This window comes from Pezoporus flaviventris, unplaced genomic scaffold (genome assembly GCF_033815535.1).
Source record: "Pezoporus flaviventris isolate CSIRO_AGI_PZ_B2104156 unplaced genomic scaffold, CSIRO_AGI_Pfla_v1 ptg000023l, whole genome shotgun sequence".
NCBI lineage: Eukaryota > Metazoa > Chordata > Aves > Psittaciformes > Psittacidae > Pezoporus > Pezoporus flaviventris.
The window spans coordinates 9,182,817-9,205,054 of NW_026892571.1; the positions used below are offsets into that span (position 1 = coordinate 9,182,817).

The following is a 22,238-nucleotide window of genomic DNA, read 5'->3' on the forward strand; positions in this document are numbered from 1 at the left end:
TTTTGGTTTCTGGTATACACAATCACAGTGGCTTTGTATATGTGTGTGTATACACACACACATGTGTGTGTATATGTATATATATTTATGTGCTTGAGCTTTGCTTAATCAACAAGCATATTTTAATCATCTGGATCAAAAGCATACTGCTACTTCAGTGCCCTAAGAGCAATCCAGTGGAGATAGCAATTCAGATTGATTGGAAGTATAGTTAGGTACTCTTAAGACATGAAGCGATGCCTTTCTTCCTTACCTATATGCCTAGCTATTGTACAAGTGTAATATCATGGCTTTGTCACATGGTGCTGAGGTCAGTTAGACATAGTTAAAGCTGCCATGAATGTCTGTGCTTCTGTCCTTCAGTTTAATCAAGATGAGAAGGACTGAATTTCTAGTGGTCAGCTTCAAAAGAACATTTAACTTAACAAATACATGGTGCTTTTAAAATGCTTCATGTTTCCTTTTTGCTTTAATTTCCTCAAGTTCCCTTAAGTGTTTTTTTGTTATCTGTCAGTATCAATATTTAAGCCAATTTGACATGGGACAAGTAAGGCAAATAACATTTGTCGTTTCTGAGGTCAGTACATTGCATAGAACCCAAGCTGTTCTTGTAAGGGAATAGCTGTGTGAAGGGGAAGAGCTGCAAAGGATGATGCTTTTGAATTTAGTTGGAGGTCTTGTACCATCTCTGCTGGTACTGGGAATTCTAACATGTAGCTTGGTGCATATTAAGAGCCATTACATTGTCTAGATGAAGTCAGTGGTGAGGCAAACAAATAATATATTCCTGTAATAAAGAGAAACCAGTCCTGAAGATTATGGCAGAATATTTCAGCTGTTTCTGCTGTGCTTGGACTGCTACAGAACATGTTTTCCTGTTCTCGAGCTGTTTACAGTGTTATCCATGTTTTGGTTTAGGGATGGAGTGTTGTCCTGAAAATCACTTTGTATGCTCCAGAGTAATATATCCACTACAGATTTACAGAACTAAATGTTTCCTACTACAAAATCATGAAATTAAACATTAAAGCAATGAACTGGATGGGGGATGGAAACTATTAATCCCTTTATAGCCTCTGAATTTACCACTGACTTCTTGGAAAATGTAATTTTATATTATGACCCCATACTGGTTCACTGAATCCTGTTGATGATTAAAATCTGCAATTCTAACAGAATTAGCAAGTTTTGCAGGCTGGAGCTTGTGGTCTTAGTATCGTTTTTCATCCCTCTGTTTTCGGCTGTGGCTTCATGTTTCAGCTGAGATGACCTCAGAGCTAGCTGCTGTCAAGAGGAGAGAACCAGTCTTTTGCTTCACCCCTGGGAGCAGCCAGTGGTGAACTGGTTTAGGGAGCCAAGCTGGTTTTCTTCTGGGATAGCTGAACTGAATCCCCAAAGGCTTGGAGAACTGGAACAGGAGTTGAGGGGGTGACAGGCTGACCATTCTAGTGATTGGTAGTGCCTCTATTGGGTTGGCTGTAACATAAAGCATTGCCTACAGTTTCTTTCTTCTCATACCAGGATCTGACAGGATTCTTACAGGTTGCTTCCACTTAAAAGCTGCTTTACTCTCACCCACTCCTGTAGTACTGTTTGTAACACTGTTCTCAGCCTTTTGTGCCCTTGTGCGGGTAGTGTGTAGAATTTCCTGCAGCCATTTAAATGCTTTTCTTGTAGATGTGCCTGGGTGGCAAAGCAGCAGCAATGTGTCCAGCTCTTTTGATAAGAGGGCTGGGTGGAGAAAGACAAGTTGTTTTTGTGTCCGTTCTTAAATAGATACCAGCTGCAGAGGGGCAGTCAGAGGAAAAACCTGATTCTACCAGAGCTGGGAAGAGGCAGCTTTGCCAAGAGGAAAAAAAAACATGGAGTGTTTTTTCCACTTCAGTGAACTGTACTAGGCCTAGTAACCTTCAAAGCCATGTAGCTCAGTAGATGGTGTTCATGTGGCTGAAGCGTGGATCTGGAGCCTGTGCAGTACAGAAAACATTTGAAGCCTTTTAGATGAGAGTTTGCATGCAAATTCTCAGTGAAATCCATGGGTGGAAATCTTTAACTGCCTTGAAACGGACTTCTTGTGGGAAGAAAACAGAGGCTCTTCTCATATTTGTGCATGCACCTTTCTAAATATTGCTTGTCTTAGAAGTCACAAAAGCAATTCAGGGTGTTTTAACAGAGTGGAGAAAGAAAGTAGTTATGCCCTTTTGGAGCCGGATGTTCAGTATTGGTCCCAGATTGAGGCAGAGTTCAGGGAAATCTTAAGTTAAAGCTAATGCCGTGTATTTTGTACAATGCATTCTATGGTTCCTACAGGTAAACCTCAGCTTCTATCCAAGCTATATAATTAAATGGGAAAGACATTCAATATTTCATTCTTATTTTCGAAAGTTTTTTGTTTCCCAAATTATTCTAATGTAACTACAGATGGAAACTTACCACACACAGTACCTACTGAATGTGCCTTACTTGGAAAATGAATAGGAGCACTTCTTGCTTGTGAAGACTTACATGCCTCCGAGTGGAATCCTGAACACCTAGATGTCTTAGCTGTGTTAGAGACCTTCCTTTGCACCAGAGCTTAGGTTTTATTCCTTAATTACTCTCTTAATTACTTTTAAATAAAATAAGTAATGCTTGCACTATTTGGAATCAAGCGTGAAATGTCCAGTTCTGTAAATTGGTGTTTTCTTCCTCTTTCTCCAGTCGTCGGGATGACATGGAGTCTCTAGGCTATGTATTGATGTACTTTAACAGAACCAGTCTGCCTTGGCAAGGATTAAAGGTATGTTAAGTTGCCTTCCCCGCCCTCCACACCCTCTTTTCCTCTTCTTTTTCATGTTTGGGTATGGTGCTTTATCCTGTTGCTCTGGAGAGGTAATTTTATATTAAGTTAAGCTTCAGTTACACAAAGTGGCTTTTCCCAAGGCCATGATATTTATAGAATATAGAAGAAAGGGTCTTTCTGCTTCTTGTGCAGCAGGCAAAATGTGTATTGTTTGACTGTCTGAAAACTTATGCTAAACAATAGCTTACGTCATCTTTGCAAATTATTATTGTCCTGTTTAGGCTGAGGCCCTTGGGAAGTAGAAAATTACATTGTTAGTGGAGAGCATTAAAATAACCTCTTACGTAGGAAGCTTAGCTTTAGTGATACCTTCAGTCCAGGTTATGGCAGAACTGCGTAGCTACAGCAGAATTGTTTTGAGTGGTTTTCATGTATGGTTGCCAAGTAAAAGCATGGCAAATATTTCTGTTCTCTGGACTTCAGTGATTTGTTTTCATGTTTTAATTACTGCTCTTCCTCCATGTGAGACTTGTGTAACTCAAATCGTGTTGCAGCTGCAGGGTCTCTGTACAGGCAAGCTGCTTGTGTAACACTGGAACTCTTCAGCTGCAAATGAACGTAATGGCTGCTTGCTCTAACACCCAGGCAGCCCTTGAATGGGGTGCTGAGTGGGAATTAATAGAACTTTGGCAAATGGAAATGTAAGTCTGGTCTGTTTAATGGACAAAAGCAGCAGCTAGAACTACACGAGTTGTGCCATGTGATGGAGGCATTAGATTGCGACAAATGGTATTAAACTGTGTCCAAATCTTAATACCAGATTGACCTTCATTCTCTCTGCAGTAAGTGTGTGGGACTTGGAGATTTCACAAAATGCTTATGGTTGACCAAAGGATTTTTGTCTTTGGTTTTTTGTTTGGTGTGGTTTTTTGCTACTGTCCTTGTTAATCCATTGTTGCACAATATCTCTCATACTGTGACCTGCATGTTCCACAGGCTGCAACAAAGAAGCAAAAGTATGAAAAGATTAGTGAAAAGAAAATGTCCACTCCTGTTGAGGTTTTGTGTAAGGTAAGAGTTTCCAAATGATGTCAGACTGTGAAGAGGAACTTCTTTGCTTTCTTTAGGCAGGGGGAGGGTGGTGGTTTTGGTGTGTTGTTTTTAACTAGAGCCAATGTATTAGGTATTTTCACACGGTATTTGTTGCTGAATAATACTTCTCTGGCGGTCGTGGTTGCCTTGTTTGGCCACCCAGTAAGACTGTGAATGTGTGTAACAGGGCAGGCAATTGTTGCTGTTTCTTGGCATTGTTCATGCCACCATCATTCCAGTTCTTGGTGCCTGTCAGCTGTGGAAGCTCTCCAGCTCTCTTGGGTAGGCTTGCTCATTTAAGTTTCTACAGTGAAAGGTCTACATGTGCCCTTGTCCTGGGTTCAGCAGGATAAAAAGCAAACCAAGATAGAGCTGTATAGCTTGCTTATATATACTTGGTTCTGCCTCTTCAAGATTGTTCATATTATGTTCTTTATTTCCAATCATAATTCTGACCCCAAACGACCTTTAGAGCCAGAATGTTTTTCCAGTGCTGCCACAGTTCAGGAGAAATCTGAAGACCCAAAGTATACTTTTGGGTCTTAAACTGTGGCAGCCGCATACTTGTTAGCAAAGGCCCTCGAAAACATGTGGTAGTCTTTGCACATAGAACAGCAGCAGCAATGATTGCACTTTCTAGTCATGCACACTTATATACCCTTACAGTCTGACAGCATCTTTCAGAGTGCTGAACTGCTATATTCCATTTTCTTGCAGTACAGCACTGTGCTGTATGCTATTACCTGTTTACATGCTGGCTTTAGTGTAGCATTCAATGTACAGATATATAAAGCAGAAGATCTTTGAAGGAGATTTTCATGGTTCAAGTCTTCACACTTACTAGTAGTAACTGACCTTGCTTCTAGTATGCTGAAGTAGATTGTCAAGGAAACAAGGAATGGAATCTTTTAAGAGACAGTAATTAATTTCAGAGACCTAGTTAATGAGAACTAGTTTTAACTAGGGTGAATAAAGTGCTTTAAATACGTTGTGTGTTAAAGGTTTTGGTGGTAGAGAACTTGTGATTGTGAAACATGCATCAGGTAACAATTCTGGGGAAGGCATGTGTACCTGGGGACCTGCTGATCAAATCCACTTTCTGAAATACAGTATAAATGAATAACTAGAGGCTCAGTGGAATTTACACTTATGAATCTTCAGCCAGTTATTATCTGCTATTATAGACAGAAATACAGCTTTTTGCCTTATTACAGGGTTGTTAGAAGCTTTTTGCTGCAAGCTGTGGCTTGATTAACACTATTGATTTACAGGGATTCCCTGCAGAATTTGCCATGTATCTGAACTACTGTCGTGGCCTGCGCTTTGAAGAGGCACCAGATTACATGTATCTGAGGCAATTATTCCGTATTCTTTTCAGGTCAGTCTCAAAGTGGAAAAGTACAGGAATTCTGTCAATGCTTTACCAGTTGCTAACTGCTATGTGGGATTTGCACTGCAGAAAGCTGCTTCGTATGTGTGAGGTGTAGGGAGTTCTTCTGGGACTTATTTTTATTTCAGAGTTCAAAAGCTATTGAACAATATTTTTAGGTCCTTTAAATATTAAACATGAAGGCAAAGATTCTCTTGGGTTTGTGTTGCATAATCTGACCACTAATGCTAGAGGCTTGAGCCCATGCTTCAAGTTCTGTTGCAGGTAGCGTTAAAAATGGACTCCTCAATAGATGGGTTTGAAACTATATGTTTGGAGATTGGTGATGGGACTAACAGTGTCGCTCAGAGGATGGATTTCAGTGGAGGGGAATAGTGCTGTTTGGCTGAGCTTGATAGACAAACCAGAACATAAATTCAGCCTTGTAGAGTGAACAGCATCTGTCAAAAGAAGAGCTGGTACTGATCTCCCAAGAGTCTCCCTCCAGGTTTCTGGAACCCAAAGCAATTTTTATTCCATCATCTTGCAGTTCTTAAAACCGTGTATTAAAAGAAAGGAAAGCTGAGCGCCTCAGTGCAGGCAGATAGGTAAGCTGGGTTGTGAGGAAATAATGCTGCTACAAATGCAGACCTTTGTGTAAACAGTGATGAAAACACTGCTCGATGGTATTTGGGCTTGCTTCAGGAATCCTTTTAAGTTACAAAAGCCTTTAAGCTTACAAAAGGAGTTAACCTGTAGTTCTAGGGTTTCAGCAAAGGATTGGTATTAGCAGTAAGGAAGCTATGATGTGTTAAAGTATTTCACTCTCTTTCTAGGACCTTGAACCACCAATATGACTACACATTCGACTGGACAATGTTAAAGCAGAAAGCAGCACAGCAGGCAGCCTCTTCCAGTGGGCAGGGGCAGCAGGCCCAAACCCCCACAGGCAAGCAAACTGACAAATCCAAGAGTAACATGAAAGGTTAGTAGCCAAGAACCAAGTGACGTTACAGGAAAAAAAAATTACACTAATTTGGACAATGTTGGCAATTTAAGTGTTAGATCAAGGAGGTGGTTAAAAAAAAAAAAACATTATTTGGCTGTCAATTGAAAAAAAGCAAAACCAAAAGACGTCCTTGGAGAATTTGACTACTAACTTTATACCAAAATGTCCTTGTTCTTCATATCATTTCTTCTGGGGATATTGGGTCATTTTAACCACTGCATCTTTTGCTCCCGCATTAACCACTTTCCAAAAACAAGAAACTGACTTGGTGTTGGGAATGTGACATCTTTATTTTATATATATACACATATATATATTTATATATATATAAATATATAATACAATCCAAAATCCTAGACCTAACACTTCTTGAAAGGTAAATCTCATTAACTAGGCAAGGATCTAGTGACTTTGGGTTCTACTCTGTTCCAGCTGGTGTAGTGCTGTGGGTTTGCATCTGTTCTGTATACCTCAAACATTGGAAACAGAAAATTGTGAATGATCTGGCTTCCTCGAGTGGGTTTACATTGAGACATTTGGTCCAGAGTTAAAGGAGAGGACCAGTGAGCTCAAAATGCCTTGCCTAAACCAAGGAGTAACCCTGAGCTGATGGGGACTGCCAAGTCACAATTTTCTGAAGTGTCTGGATGCTCTTGGGTGGGCTTCAGGTTTCTTGACTATTTTTAATGTTTCCAGGTTATGGTTTCAAAGGGAAATATTGTGAGATGTTCAAGGTGTAATTGTGTAAGAATTGAAAACTGAGTTCTGAAAAGGCACATATGAATTACTTGATTTTTATTTTTTTTACATATTCTTTCTAGAAGTGCTGGTTTTTTTTTTGTGATGTAAATCTGCCAGTGTTATGTCTTGTAAGTTGCTAGAATGAAACTGCTACAGCTAGTGACTATTGCAGGCAGCCTGGTAATGAAACTGATTCCTCAAGATGAGCTGTGGATAAAACTGAAGCTAATGAGGTTTTTCAAGTAAGAATAGAGAAGCTAGGCTTAAATTATGTACTGGGGTATTGCTAGTACTTGCTGCTCTTCAGTACATTCTTGCAAACTATCACTTTTATATGTATAAAACAATATATGAAGCTAACCTGGCAGACTTGAAAGTCCAAGAAATGCACAAGTGTTTACAATAAATCAGAACATTGGTTTTAATGTACTGTGGCTGTGTTCAAACATCAGGTGACTTTAGTCAAAATAGCTATCCAAAACCACACCACTTCATCCAGAAAGATGCAGTAAAATACCTGCTGGTCTTCCTAAGATTCCATCTGAAATGATTTCTTGAAGAAAAATTTCCATAGGATACCATTAAAATATCAGGTTCTTTGTGGCATTGAAAGTCCAACCTGTTCTGCTGGAGCCAGCTGGTGTTACAACATTGAGGGCCATAAACCAGTTCCCTCAGCCGAAACCCTAGTACATACAGAACCAGTGATTAAGCACCCAGGCTTCCTGAAATGCAGCAGCTCTGACTGAAGTTCAACCCCCAGTGCTGAACCCAGCCCTGTGTAAGGGTGTGGAGAGGCTGGTGGTTAGAGCAGGAAGAAATCATCTGAGCAACAGTGCACTCTTTGCAACAGCTGGTGCTCAAAGTGAAGCTCTTACAGGAGGTGATGATCTGTAAATGGGCAGTGCCCTGAAAAGCAGGTTGTATGCACTTAAAATACTGCCTTGCTGGTGAGGTATCCTGAGGATTAAGGTGCTTTTCTCCTGGCTCACTTTTCAACTGCTATACCTTAAGTGAAGAAAAGGTCATTATGATTATCTGCCTCCACCTTGTAGTGATGATTTAGTGTGAGAGTGCAAAGCGGCAGCTGACTGACAAGCATGAGTACAGGGAAGCTGTCTTGCTGTTGAACCTTACAGACCATTTCTGTTTCTTGACAAACGTTCCTTACCAACTTCTTGGATAATAAGGCCATAGCTATAGCTACAGAGAAGGTGCTGCTGTTCTAGCAGAATTTCATTGACTCTTGCATGGAGTAACAGCCTTTTGGAGGAATGACTCCCTCCTCTTTCCTCCCCATGTTGAAGAAAAGGCTTGTGACCTTTGGATTGATCAAGCTGTAATGTCAGCAGAGTGTTAATGTAGTGCTTATCCAACATCTGAAGACTTTCCCAGGTCCTAAAATAGTTAGCTTGGTCTCTTCATCAAAGTAAAGATTCCAGATTTCTAAAATCCTACGTGCCTTTATGTGGGGAATATTGCTTGCTAATGAAGCTTTTCTGAAACCAGCTAAGCTCAGGCAGGAGACTGTATGAGTTGCTGAGTATAAGTTGCTGTCGCATTGAAGATTAATGAAATACATGGCATTTTTTTTTCCCGGAGTTCAGTTAAATTCTTACATAGCTGCTGTAGCAAAGCCTATGCTGAAGTGGCTTAAAAGGCTTCGTGGTATCAAATTATATCCCTCTGGTAACCACATCCAGTTTAACAAGAGTACTGGAAATAGCAATTCACAGGTGCATGTATTGGTTAAATCCTTACTGTATACTGTATAAAGTGTAAGTACTATTGAAAGCATGCACCTGGGCAGGGTGGTGAAATCTTAATTTTTTTCAAGTACAGAGACTTCTGTGACTTTGAGTGCTTGAACAGTGTACTCATTTATCAACATTCCTGTCTCGGATCCATATTAAACCATCTCACAGAGTTCTGTAGGCTGTTCAGGCTGAATATTCTGTGTGGTTCCAGGGCAGCCTGTCCTGTCAGTGGCCTTTTTTTTCCCCTTCCTGTCCCTCTCTGGAACTGTGTGCAGTGTCTTTTGTAACAGCAAGGTCAGCTGGTTTTGAACCTGGGAGATGTGAACAGAGTGAGCTGTTCTGCTGACACAGGGAAGTTCAGCTCTTGATCTCTTGACAGTGCAGCAGTTCAGGTGTGATTTGTAGCAATGCTTACAGTCAGCTTCCCTCAGTCATAAAACTGACTCAAGCAGTCAGTCTCTGGGATAAAGTCTATCGGTTCCATTTGCAAGACGTTTTTAGTTCCCTTCAGTGTTGAGTTCTGTAAGTCTGTCAGCAGCCCCATTAGCTTGTGATCGTGGCAGTATTTCTCAGAATGGACTATTAGTTCATTTCTTGAGATTTAGCCAATTGACAACCAAATACTTCTCACTGTTTGCAGGTATTAGAGAAAAAGGTTGAACACCTCTTAAGTGGAGAAGCTTTTGGAGTACAGCAGTATAGTTACTTTCCCCTTGCTGATCAGATCTGCAGCTGTGGTAATAATAATAAAGCAACCTTATTATCTCTCTTGTAGCATAGAGATTGAGGTTTTGGGTATTCCCCCAGGGGGACAAGGAGTCATCAATGTGCAGACTCAAGCTGGTCCTGTATATAGCAAAGATTTTGTTAGAGAGGTGCTGGCATAAACTCCTCAGCATGTTCTTCATACTGGCAAAGTCTTGTGTGCTACATGAATGAGTCAACATCTCACTTGAACAGCTGTGGCTGTGCTGTGTTTAGGAACATCTCTGTGTAGTCTTAATAGGACTTGCAAGAGATTTTGTGGATTGAATCCAGTTCCCTGTAGTGCTCCATAGTCGGACATTCTCTTGCCTATAATAACTTGGATTTGAGGTATTCTAACAAACAGCAGCAAGTCATTTGTTAGCAAATCCTTTGTCCTCAGGTTCAGGATCCCGCTTTCATTTGAAAGGTCCAGGCTTCTAAAGCAGGGAGTTTCCACACTGGGAGCACATTCTTCCTTTGTTGACTTAGTTTTGGCTGCTTTGATGGAGAAAGTGCTTCAAATGATGAATCAGAGTTCATGACTGAACACCCTAAATGGAAAAACAGTGTAATTTTCAGTTGTATGCATCAAGTAAGAGTTATGGACAACTTTATGCCAGTGGAACTAGGGAATCACTGAGGTTTCTGTGAGAGTTTGCACCCAAGTGGGAATGGCTGTCCTAATTCTGGTGCAGAAGTTTTATTTTTAATTGCTAGTGCTGGATAAAGAGAATTGTCCTTCAGTGCATTAAGTCTCAGTTCAAACAAAGCTATTGAATCTCTTCTAAATTACATGTAGCCTATTTTGGAAGACTTAAAGCTGTCTTCTGGGTACTGTCCAGATACATTTTTTGATTGAATGTGAGGCTATGTTTAAGACTTGTTTGCACTTGCTTCTCTCTGGATGACAGCACAAGCTATAGCTGAGGTCAGCTTTGTATTTCACTGAAGAGATTTCTTTTGCAAAAGCTCAGAGCTGTTGCTCAGATGAATTCATCCATCAGCAGAACACTGTGCCTTTGGAGGGCATCCAGAACGGAAACTTGCTTGGCAAAGTCATCTTTGGTTGAGACTCCTTTTTCCTCTTTAAAGCACAGTGCTGCTACTACCTGAATAGTAGAAATGAGTACATAAGCAGTCACATGAAGACTGGCTTAGCTTGCAGTAACTGGTTCTTGGGGATGTGTGTGTGTATTTCTTTACTCTCCCTTTTCCACAATGTCTTGAATTTGTCATTTGGAGTACTGAGTGTTGAAAGGATTGTTCCTGACACCCCATCTCCCCTGTCACATGAGCTGTTTCACTTGTCCTTCCAAAGACAGAAGGTATATTGGGTTCCTAGTCACTGACAAAAGTTCACACTTCTGTTCTGGTTGCCCAGAGCGTCGTACATGTGAGCTCGTAGCTAACACTAGTTACTGTAAGGTAAGTTATTCCTGTTCCTTTTCCTTGTGTCTGTGTGACACTGCTGTACTGCTTCTCTGAAAAGCACCACTGCAATCAGATGACAGTTTGACATTCAAGGATATAAACATGAGACACTGCAGACAAGTAGAAAACAATCCTATGAAATTACATCCTGCTTCCTAGTGGCAATAACACATCTTGTTTTCAAACTGTTGGTCTGAATTCCTGTTAGAGGAATGTGGCATCCAGCTGGTACATAAGCCTGTTCTGTGCAGTAGCAGGTGTGAGCGAGAGGTGTGTGTTTGAGCTGAAGGGTGGTGGCAAATGCTGGTTAGCTTTGGAAGTGGACACTAGGAACCCTGCCGTTCTGAGACAGAGCAGCATTTTCCCCTTTGAATGACCATAACTGATGATTAATTCTCCTACTGTGAAGGCTGTTTCTTGTTTCCATCCCGTATCAGTAAGTTGCCCTTGTGTTTATCTTGCAGGTTTCTGAGCATGGCAAGGATGGGACAAAGCAGAGCAGATCGGAGCAGGACTTGTCACTCCCCAAATCCTAGAAATTTTAGTTCATACGTACACTTGCCAGTGGCTGTGGGCAACCATTTACTTGGTGTAAAGAACTTACTATCAGTATAAACTGGCTCTGGGCAGTGTCAGTGATGCTGCACTTTGAGTTGTAGCAGCTGTAATTGTGAATATTACTGAGATAGTGAAACATGGTGTCCAGTTTTCTATTGCATTTTTTTCAAGTGGAAAAGTTAACTAATGGTTGACACACAAGTGGAGAAAATTGTGCATATGCCAATTTTTGTTACCTTTTTACTTTGAACTACACTGCTTATGAGATCTCATTGTTTTGGAAGAATGGCATGAACAGTCTTCGGCAACAGTTGTGATAATTGTAAATGCTCACAATTGTGCACTCTTTTCTGGTTATTCCTCCCTGGGTTTTGAAAGTTGTACACTTAAAACATTCTTAAAGTTGTTGGCTTCTATGTGCAACATACCAAGCCAGCTGACATGGTAGTAACCAAAGATTCCAGTTTTTAAGCGTATGAAAGACTCTGCCTGCTTACCTGTGCTAGAAATAACAGCATCTAAAGTGAAGACTTAAGAGAAACTTAGCGACTACTAGATAATCTTTAGGACTCTGCATTAACTCTATAATGTTCTTGGTATAAAAGGAAAAACAGCATATTTGTCACGAAATTTAGTTAACATCTTACAACTGAACCTGTATGTAAGTTGCTTAGATAAATGTAATCACTGTAAACATCTATATGATCTGGGATTTTGTTTTTATTTTGAAGCGGGAGCTTTTTTTGTTTACAAGTTCATTAAAAACTAAAAACTGTTTTCTGTAAGGAAATGAGGTTTTTTAATTTGCCTTGTTAATTCAGTTGAAGAAATCTGCATTACCCTGTTTTTAAACCAAGTTGCAAGGCCATTTGTTAAGCAAAAGACGTCCTATTTCTTTCTAAATCATTTTAGATTTAGTGTTGTAACTCTTCCTTGTTTTGTTTTTAAATAAATTTTGTATTTTTTCCTTGAGGGGGAAGGGGCAGTCTTGCATTTTTATAACTTGTTGGTTGAGACCAGCCCTCTGTACTAAAGATTGGAGCTTTTTAAACCAAAATGGCATCTTTTGCAGACCCAGCATGGGCAGCCCCCCCCCCCGAGCGCTGCCGTGTCCCGCACCGGCTGGACTGACCTGGGATTGCTGGTTTTAAGCAAACAAATTTGGATGGAGTATTCGGATGGTTTTAAACCAAGGCATTTTCTTTCAAGTTCTTGTGAAGTGGATATGACCAGATTTACTCTTGTTCTCGGGGACAGCCTTGCACCATGCAGAGTTCACACTGGTTACTGCCCCAGGCTGTCTTCCTTCTCACTCCTATTCTAGCCCAGCTGAAAGAAAGAAATACTTTTATTGCTGGTAATTCTTTAACAGTGTAATTTATTCCTTTATAGCATGTCAGAATAAATTAAAAAAATGTCTGAAAATGCTGCCAGATGCCTATTGTGTAAATGTTGTTTGTATGTTAGCTTTTTAGACAGTTTCCATGCATGTAGCAGAGTTCCTGCTCACAACTCATCTTTTTACTGTTTGAAAAGGTCTTTCCTTTTGAAAACCATTTCTCGAAGATCACAACACTTACACTGTGCACCCTCTGCCCTCATGGAGGGGTAACCTGGATCAAGGCCGTGTTCCTGTGCGGTCACTATGCATACTCTCCTTACAAGAAGGATCTGCCCTGAGAAGATGTTAAACTTTAGGTGGAGAACATTGTGTGCTAATAAACATTTGTATAGATAATCTGGGAGTACAGGGCAGCAAAAAGTCTGCTGGGCTTCAGAGATAGCAGTGCACATTTGGAAACCTCTTCTGAGTCAGAGCAGTCTCTCTCTGGTACGTGGAAGGTGGAAGAAGCTCGTTCTGGCTAGGATGTTCTTCCAGACCCAAGTATTGCCCTATGCGAATAAGGATGCTTTACAAGCAATGCCTCATATGAAAACTGGTATGTTTCTAAGAACTGGTATCTAGAATACTATGTTATGTCCTTATATACGATTTCTACTGTCAAGGCAATGCCTCTGACAACATACATTGGTGGAAGGGGAAGAAGCATCAATGAAATGCCTTCTTGACAGCTGTTTTCAGAGTGGCTGCTCGGAATTGTTTTGGCACCACTTTTCTTGCTTTGACATGAAATATTTGAAAGTTGGAGGAAATAATTTGGTTTCAGGAGAAGAAATTATTTCCTCTGTCCATTAAATTTGCTCATGACTTTGAGGAGGGTTGTCAAACTTTAGAAACAAAACTGCCCTTGATAAGCACTGTAAGTAAGAACAGCTCGTGCTCGGAGTGTCAAAACGCATTTGTTTGTAGTTGTTACAACTGCAAGCCTTGTCCTATGGAGGGACAAGGAGTCCAGTTAGTCTTTCAGACATGGTGTGTAATAGAGTTTACTCCTGCACAGAGGTGTGAGCTTGAACTGTCAGCCTTGTTGTGCTGCTTTACAGAAAGCCAGCCTGCAGCAGGCATGTGAGCAGTGCACGAGATGGCAACCTTCCTTAAAGAGATGCTGTGATACTGAACACTCATTTGCTGTGTAATCAATTTGGTTTGTAACAAAGACTTCAAACTGAAAGCATTAAAAACTATGTGGATCTTGACTTCTGGTTGCAGCTTTGCAAAGGGTTTGTGTTGGGAGGTTTATTCTTATCTGCTGTGCTGATGCAAAGTCACAAACTTCTGCAAGTAATTCCAGGCCCTTTACAAGTAATTATCATTATAGCAGAGGCTGTAAAGGGCAAGAGCTACAACCTGGTGCTCCCTGGAAAGTGCTAGAATTCAGGTAATGACATTAGGCTGTGACAACAGGTTCTTAATCATTTTACTAAGCTGTGTACAGGGTTTCAAAGCAATTTATTAACCTCCTTATAACAACTCTTGAGGGGCGTCCTAAGGCCACCTTGCAAAACGATTGCTTAATTTGGAGCGTGAAGTGCTCCTATGTGCAGTGTACCGGTTCATTAGTTTTAACCTATTTAAGACGTTCCTTGTTAAAAACAAGTGCAAGCCTTTTCTCCCATAAAAGGCTGTGAAAGAGGGACAGATTGCTGTAGGTATCACTTGTTGGTAACATTAGTAATGTTCCTCTCCCTGCCTTGCCCCTGTTCTGTGTGGTGATGGACGCTGGGACCAAGTGATGAATTCAAGCCCTGGCTGTGTTGAAAGCAGTTGGGCTGAAAGCTGGATGTTTCTGGTAGGTGTGTCAAGTCTGTCCAGTGTGCACTACTCTAATTCGGTTTCTGCTGACCTCTGTTGAATTCTGTCTGTGTGGGGTTATTTTTCAGGGTTACGTGTCCTGCTGTGGCGTTGTTCTGCCTATTCTCTCAGTTGGCTCTTTCAGGTGTGTTGCTTACAACTTGCAGGGACTTGCATGTGCTTTGTGTGCTGTGCTTTTCCTACATGGGCTGCAGCAGAGGTGAAGGCCCCTGAGCTGTGCTGCTCTGAGCAGGAGATTGTGCTCTGTGCCTCCCTGCAGTACCTCCCAGCTGGATTTCTTTTGTGATCCCAAGCTGCCTTTTTTTGCATCAGGCTTTAATTTCTCTTGACAGCATTTTCCAATTTAGAAGATTTGTTGCTTAGCCGGCTCCATCAGCCCCATCTGCTCCTTAATTGCAGTGAAACCATCATGATACCATGTCAGCTTGATGTCATAATGCAAGTTCAGGAGCACGGCAGGCTCCGGACTAAGGAAAAGTGGCTTGGGAGGAAGAGCTGTCTGCTCTGAGCACTAATGCCTCTGGAAACATTAGGCGAGGGATGACACAGAGGAAGTGCCCACCCTCCTAATAGGGCCTGAGTGGAAGGGCTGCGTTTGTGGGGTGTTCTAATGTGGAAATGGCTCTTTAATGTAATCCCAGGGCTAAACAGGAAAGGGGGAGGGTGGTACCAGGCCTGCCTGCGAAGAGCTGGGATTGACTGCGGTGCTAGGGCATGAGGACAGGCACTGTGCTCAGCTGCATTAACAAAGCTTTTCAGAATAGAGCCAGGAGTATTGTCCTTCACCATAGGGAAATGTGCTGTGCTAAGGGAGGGCTCTGACCGTGTTTGTAAAGGAGCTGCAGTGTGCTCAGCTGCTGTGCAAAGCTCAGGGCTAAAGGTGTGAAATCTTTAAGATGCTAACTTGGCTTTCTGCATTGTGTGAGATGTTCTTAGATGTGCCTGTTGCAAGTGCTGCATTCAGGTAGCTGGAAGTCAGAAGGAGCTAAGGCGTATTCTCACAGAGTGATTAGATTTCCAAGTCTGTTTGTCCATAAAAGAGCTCTGAAGGTGATGTAGCTCCTTCTTCAGAGAACAGCTTGGCATTTTGGTACCAGGGTCTACTTCAGAAGTACCTGAGCACACTCAGCACTAACTGCTCTGTTTGCTTTCTCCAGGAGCATTTTGTCCTGTTGATAATGTGGATAATATTTGTGAACACAGCTGGTCTGAACTTTATGTCCTTTCCTCTCTGAGTTGAAGGATAGCATCAATATGCTGCTCTGTGCACTCCTGTGTCTCAGTGAGCCAGCTCTTGGTTCCCTGTTCTCACCACCCGTGGACTAACAGCCTTACGCTGCTTTTCAGGTGATGGACTTTGAACTCCTTTGTGAAAGGAAGCAATTCTAGATCATCAGAAGAGCCTGAAGGAGTGTCCATGCTGTCATACAGGCTTGTGAGCTTCCCTTGCTGTACCCAGGGCCCCTGCGTGCGATGCTGAACCTGGGCCTTGCCTTTTACAGCGCTGTAAAGGCACAGGGCAGGTGCCTGATGACTGCAGGGGTGGGGTGGTGGTATCTGTATGACTCACTGTGCTCCCTACCGCCTCCTGGCCCTCCACAACAGGGGCACAGTGAGAAAACGGACCAAGGTACGAGGAAGGGAGAAGGCAGAGTCCCTCCCTTGTTGCTGTGGCGCATACAAAGCAGCGCTAGGGGACTTTCCCAAGTGAGACCATGGGGTGTGTGTAACTGAGAACCCCGCGATTAGAGGCTGGTGTCTTGGCACTGCTCACCCTGGTGTCTGTCTGGCTCGCCCTCGCTGCTGCATGTGCTGCTCATGGGGTTTGTACACCAACTGGTAACTCTGCTTCTTGGCAGCGTGGGCAATTGAAAGGTCCTTGAGCCCATCTCTGCATGACTACAAGGGCTGATGTTTCACCACTGCTGCTGGCCCCAGGACCAGCTTGGGGCTTGCAGCTGAGTTCCAAAGCAGGTTCTTGCTGCTGGACCAAGCTGGCCAGCCTCTGTGGATGGGATTTGCCAGATCTTCATCTGGTGACAGCTATAGGTAGGGCTTTGCCCAGATCAGGCAGACAGGAGCAAGGAAGCGTTTGTCTGCCTTGGTGGACAGGCATGTACATTCAGGCAGTGCAGACCAAGAGCAGAGAAGTAAAGCTAGAAACTGGTTTCAGTGCTTTGAGCTGAGAAGAATCACTTGGGCAGCAAATAGATTGGTTCTTGTGTGCTGAAGGCTCTCCCTGGCACAGCTCAGCTTGTGCCCAGCTTATTCTTCCTTCTCGGTGGCTGCTGGCGCTGGGCCAGGACTGTTTGCACCAGGCACATCCAGGCTGGGGTTACTGGTGCTGCAAACAGCACCTAGAGCGTTTGCACAGTGGAGCGTGTGTTCATGTTCCTGGGGGCTGGCACTTGCATTACGCCACTCAGACCTGGGGTAACTCCTGCTGCATGGCACTGCTCGAACAGCAGGTATAGCCAGAATTCCCTGCTGACTCACATCCTGGAAGTGCCCAGCTTCCTTCCCGAGACCCTTTCTTCTGCGGGAGGGAAGGCGAGGAGCCCGTCTGCGGCCATTCTCCCCTTGGGCTGCCCGGGGAGTATTAACTGATGGCTTTTATTAGCTGGGCTGGTGCTGCACTGCTGAGGAGCAGCAATAAACCCTGTTTGCACTGCACGCCCAGCGTGGGCAGGTGCTGCTGCGCTAACGCTGAGTGACGCGGCCCTGCCGAGCTCCCGCTGTTAACACAGGACAATTCACCACCCAGTGACCTCCCTCTCATCGACAGCTTTTCACACTGCACCTTTGCCCTTCCCATACCTGCTGGGGAGAGCTCACAAGTGGGATGTGAGCTGAGTGCTGCCAGCGCCTTCCCAAGAGGCAAAGCATGGGCTTGGGAGCTTGATGCTGATTGGAAGTGGCTTGTTTCTTGCTTCCCGACACGCAAACAGCTTGTGGGGTCTGCGCTGCTGTGCTCAGCTTTTCCTAGTGAAAGACTGCTGGGTTTGTTGGCCCACTGCTTCCATTCCTGCCCCCAGTGTCCCAAAAGGCTGCAGTCAGTGGTAGCTGTGTGAGCAGATGCCATCAGTGGCTGCAGAAGATGCAATCACTCTACTGGCCAGACTGGCTCAGCTGGGCAGCTCTTCCTGAGTTGGCTTTTCCAAGGAGGGAGCTGACCAGCCGTGTGCTGAGCCTCCTGGGGCCAGCATTGGTGTCTGTCAAACACAGTTCACAGCAGCTGCCCTGTGACCTCTAGGAAGATGTTTAAATAAATGCAAGACACTGGAGTAAGGAGGGCACAAGCCTATTGCAGGCTGGTTCTCCCTAGGCATGACATGAGGGCTTGTGTGGAGCGTGGTGGCAAGCCTGCGAGGTTCTAACGCATGTGGGGCTGCCATGCTGGCAGGCTGTGCTCTGGCAGGTAATGGGAAAGGAAATCGATGCTGGGAGCAATCCTGCTGCTCTAAATAGCTTGCCAGCTGCTGGTGTTTGTTAATGTGGCTGAGCTGTGGGAATGTGGGGTACTCGGGATCAGTGTTGCAAGGGGAGCTTTGTGGGATCGGAAGGAATCCCAAACCTCAGGGAATGCTTTCCAGGGAAGAAGTGCTTGTGCCCGAGTCCTATCTCTAGCAGGGCAGGGAAGCCTCCTGTGTGGATCCACAGCTGCTTTTAGTCCCACTGTGGTTGGTAAGTGAGAGCCAAGGCTCAAGTCCTGATCTCAGCCTCTCTGCCAGCACCCTGGGAACTAAAGGCTGAACCAGCTCCACATCAGCTCCTGAGAGCTCTCCAGCTGCCCTGGAGCTGACTGTGGGCAGCTTGAGGGTGCTGCCGGCCTGCAGACCTGTGTGTCTGCTCTGCAGCGTGTTCCAAAGCACTGGCCCAGCCCAGGGCTCGGGCACATCCTCACCCTGCTCCCCTCTGCCCCGATGGGTCCTCACTGCCTGGGAGCATCTGCAGAGATGGTCCATGATAGTGCTGCAGCAGCTCTGCCTGCTCCCAGCCTGCCTGGGATCCGTCCCAGGGGATGGGAGTGCTGGGCACGGCCTCTGCAGGGCTTGTCCTGCTGCCCTTGGGCCTGCCGCTGCCAGCAGCCTCTTTGGGAAAAGCCCTGGTTCTGCTAAACCCCCATGGATGAATTAGGTGAACACAAAGCAGCTGAAGCCTTAAGATCACCCTTGTGCCTGGCTGCCGGGGCTGTGCCAGCCCATGGAGCTGTGTCCCAGGAGGGACAGTTGCTGGGGGACCTGACACACATCTTTCTCTCCAAGAAAAAGGTTTTCTGCAGCACTTTGAGTGCAGGGGGGGTGGTGCTGTACCAGCTCCACTGCAAGAGCCCATAAAGGAGACTCATGTGCTCCTGCAGCACAAGCAGAGCTGGAGCAGAGCTCCCTCCTCTCTGGGTCTGTGGGATCAGCCCTTCTGCCGTCTGGGGCACAGGCAATGTCTGTGGTGCTTTGCACATGGGTTCAAAATGAAGTATTGAAGGAGCCCGGTTTGTAGGTGCTGGATAACGCAGCTCAGCCTGGCTGCCCTCTCCAACCCACCCACCACGTTCCTGGCACCCCACCGTCCAGCTTGAGAAATAACACTGCTTTTCCCTCAGATGGGGTGAGAATAAACTGCTCGTTGCTTCAGGTTGCATCAGGAGGAGCGTGGTAAATCCCTAGCGTCTAGTCTGGCTTTGCCTGATAGCTGGAGTCTGGAGGTGTTGCTGATGCAAAGCGGAGCACGGCGTGGGAAGTGCTTTGGCTTAAAATGTGTGAGCTGCCACCCAGCCTCTTCCCTGCAGAGAGGCCCCAGGTACCGTGTCTGCTCCTGCGGGGCTGGTCCCGGCTTTCCCAGGCTCCGGAGCAGGAGGGGAGGCTGCCAGCTTGGGCAGTGCCGTCTCTAGGAGCAGATACACGCGCGGGACTTGCCGGTCCTGTTAGATAAGCACCTCTGTCACCCCGCCGGCTGGGCAGGACCAACGCCTACCCCTCAAAGCTGCCATGGAGCTGAAGCGCCGCTCCCGCTGCCGGCAGCGTTTCACCAGACGAACGCGTTCTCCGGCTCTTCCACCCACCAGGGAATGTCTGCGCTGCTCCCACCTCCCCGCTGAGAGCATCACCATGGCCCCGGGAGAGGAGCCGAGACCCAACCTCCCGCTGCCCCTGCATCCCGGCCCTGGTCCCTCCACCTCCCTTGGGGCTGGCTGCGCAGGGATGTCCCCTTGCTGGTGGGCTCAGGAGGGAGAGTGCAGCATGAGGTTGTTTTCAGCTATAAAAAACTCTTAGGGCATTTTCTTTCAAAGCCCTGAACTGGTTCCCCTGCCCTGTGCAAATCTGGAGCTCGCAGGCTCAGCCTGGTTTGTGCCACGGCACCCCTAAGCAGCTGGCTCCAGCTTCTTCATCCCACTTAGCCCAGATTTCCCTCTAAATTAGGTCACTCATTAATTGAGGGCAAGTACAAAGTTGCTCTGTTTCTCCCAGTTCTCGGCTGGACAGACCCACGTCAGGAGCTGCGTGACCTGGGGCAAGGCTGAGTGATGAAATGCTCCTTGGCTGCTGCGGCTCTGGCTGGAGTCTCAAGCTCCAGGACTCTGGGCGCTGGTGCGTGGAGCCAGGGAGGGCAGGTTGGGGCCGACTCTTTCTCAACAGTCTGTGAACGCCCAACCCTTGCTGGTTTGAGGGAGAAGATTGTAAAAGCAGAGCCTGTGTTGTGGCTGTTGGGAGGCAGGGAGGAACGGGGCTGTGCGTACCCCATGGCACAGGGGGAGCAAGTGCTGTGCGTGTTCCTGCCCTTCCTACTGCTGGGCACGGGGATGCTGGTGCCAGCCTGGGTGATGAGGGGTGCAGAGCCCAGCAACGACCATGTGCTGGGAGAGGGGACTGAGCTTTGTTCACCTCCCTTGTGGCATGTTGCCATGGTGCTGTGCAGAGCCCACTGGTGCCCATCTGAAAGGGGGTTTGGGGCAGCCCACAGGGCTCATCCTGGCAGCTCCTGCCCTGCACAGGCTCGTACTCCCAGCCTCTGTATGTGTGTGTTTAGGTTTCCCTGCTCATTTCCATGCAGATTAATGCAGATGGAAGGAGCCAGCTGCAGCCCCTTGTTCAAGCTCCATAGTCCACCTGGGCTTACAGCTGGCTTACGGCTATAGGACCTTTCTCTGCCCAGGCAGGGGTTTACTGCAGCAGGACAAGCCATAGCTCAGGGTCCCACCACCCTGGCTACGGCATTACCCTGCTCCTGGATGGTCTAGGGTGGCCAAAGCACTCCCAAGCTGGTTTATCCTGCACAGGAACATAGCCCATAGGGGTAGGGGTTAATGCGCCTCAGGACCCCGTGCTTGGGCTGCTTCCCTAGAGGAGGAGATGAGGTAGAGCCAGAGCCCGGCCCACAGCACTGAGGTTGAGGTGCTCCTTGGATCAATGCGGGTTCTCACCATCCCACGGGCGATCCCGGCGAGGGGAGCAGAGCAGTCCCAGCCTGCCCTGTGGGACTGAGCCCGTGCAGCGAGCTGTGCACGGTCTCTGCTCCCGGGGCGCATCAAAGCCAGCCCTCATCCCATGCCCAGAGGGACGTGGGGAGGAGGGAACGGCGGTGGGAACCTGTCCTGCTGGCAACGTCCTGGCGCTGCCCCGGCGCTCCCTGGGCGCGTTTGGCTCCCGCAGGGGGCAGCGGGGCAGGGCGAGCCGGCCCTGCCTGGTGCGGAGCCACGCGGAGCAGGTCTGGAGCTGCCGCGCCGGGCCCTGCTGACGGAGGGGCTTTGGCAGCGCCGTCGGTCTGGGTGTGCGCGCCGGGCTGCGCCTGGTGCCGCGGGGATGGGCTGGGCACCGGCGGCTCCGAGCCATGGGCTGGCGGGGCTGTGCTGCCTGGGTCCCACCGGCCCCCCTTGTGCTGCCCGCACCGTGAGAGGGTGCATGGGGTACGGAGATGCGGGTTTGGGCAGCACCCTGCCTGCCTGTGCTTTGCTCAGTCAGGACAGGGCCGCTGAGCTCCTGCGTGCCGGGCTTGGCAGCATCGCAGGACTCAGGCACCAACACAACCCGGTGCTGACTCAGCAGGGCGGGTGGCTGCGAGCCCAAGCTGGGAGCCAGGGCACCCATGGGTGCTGGGCGAGCTGAGCCCTTCAGCAGGCACAGAAACAGACACCCGCATCCCCAGCCCTGTGCACGGGCTGGAGCCATCCCCGTTCTGGCGTCCCCCTGCGTGACTCCTGCACGCCTGGGCTCCCATGGGGCCATGCCTGCCCCCTCCTGCTCCTTCTCCGGCTTCCCACGCACGCATTAATCCCATCCCGCTGCATCAGCGGGAGCAGCTCAGCCGGCGTGGCTGAGCCCTGGCAGGGGCAGGGCCGGGTGTGCAGGCACTGCTCCGGAGCTGGGGTTACCCTGCGGTGCTGTGAGACCGCAGGGTTTGAGGGGACAGTGCTGCCCGCATCCTGCCTCCAGTACAGCCCCGGGGGGCTCAGCAGCGTGGCCCTGGGGAACTGCTGGCAGGAGGTGGTGGATGTGGGGCAGGGGGTTGTGCCGTGAAGAGCCCATGGAAGGGCTGTGCCGGGC

The 22,238-nt window shown here is 46.7% G+C and overlaps 1 protein-coding gene across 4 annotated transcripts in view; it reads left to right on the top strand.

Moving 5' to 3' along the window:
• Positions 1-14,084, top strand: part of CSNK1A1 (casein kinase 1 alpha 1) — a 35,744-nt gene extending 21,660 nt beyond the window's left edge. For 2 of the 4 annotated variants that reach the window (XM_061456628.1, XM_061456631.1), the window contains 5 exons: positions 2,701-2,779; positions 3,779-3,853; positions 5,146-5,252; positions 6,080-6,228; positions 11,393-14,084. In XM_061456628.1, coding sequence (XP_061312612.1) covers positions 2,701-2,779; positions 3,779-3,853; positions 5,146-5,252; positions 6,080-6,228; positions 11,393-11,400 — 418 coding nt within the window. In that variant the 3' untranslated portion in view covers positions 11,401-14,084. Of the gene's footprint in view, positions 1-2,700; positions 2,780-3,778; positions 3,854-5,145; positions 5,253-6,079; positions 6,234-11,392 lie in introns of those variants that run through there. The other 2 variants (XM_061456630.1, XM_061456629.1) reach the window with 2 other exon arrangements.
• The last annotated feature ends 8,154 nt before the right edge of the window (positions 14,085-22,238 follow it).